The 521-nt window shown below is 63.7% G+C and overlaps 1 protein-coding gene across 1 annotated transcript; it reads right to left on the reverse strand.

The window, feature by feature from the left end:
- Nucleotides 1-14: 14 nt before the first annotated feature.
- Nucleotides 15-454, reverse strand: LOC104916594 (feather keratin 1-like). The gene has a single exon (XM_010727622.3). It carries the CDS (start codon nucleotides 446-448, stop codon nucleotides 152-154), a length of 297 nt encoding a protein of 98 aa, XP_010725924.1. The 5' UTR covers nucleotides 449-454; the 3' UTR covers nucleotides 15-151.
- Nucleotides 455-521: the final 67 nt, after the last annotated feature.

Here is a 521-nt window from a genome sequence, read left to right on the forward strand (position 1 = left end):
AAGTTGTTCCATCCTTCTCTGTTTCATTCCATGAAAAGAGGAGTCATGGCTGGTGAGCCCTTGGGCCATGGGTGGCACAGAGGTGCCTCCTGAGTGCGTGAGGCGCCTTGCAGGGTGCAGGTGTTTGGTGTGAGGGTGTGGGCGCCGGCCCTTAGCAGGGGTAGCGGGCTCTGCCGCCGTTGAAGCAGCCCAGGCCTCCGAAGCCGAAGCCGCCGGAGGAGATGGCCACTCCCTGGGCGCTGAGGGCGCTGCCCACGGCAGCTGATGAGGAGGATCCGACGGCGGTGTTCTGGGGGAAGGAGCTGAGGATGGGTCCCGGCAGGGTGACCACCACGGTGGAGGGCTGGATGACGACTTGGGAGTCCTGGCACTGCCTGACACAGGGCTCGTTGCAGCTGTTAGCCAGCGGGGTGGGTCCGCAGGGGCGGCAGAGGTCGTAGCAGGACATGGCTTTGGGGGTGGAGGGTACCTGAAAGAAAGGGTGTTGGGTGAGTGGAGGGAGTTGATGGTATGGGAAGCAA

Source organism: Meleagris gallopavo, unplaced genomic scaffold (assembly GCF_000146605.3).
Source record: "Meleagris gallopavo isolate NT-WF06-2002-E0010 breed Aviagen turkey brand Nicholas breeding stock unplaced genomic scaffold, Turkey_5.1 ChrUn_random_7180001923495, whole genome shotgun sequence".
Taxonomy (NCBI): Eukaryota; Metazoa; Chordata; class Aves; order Galliformes; family Phasianidae; genus Meleagris; species Meleagris gallopavo.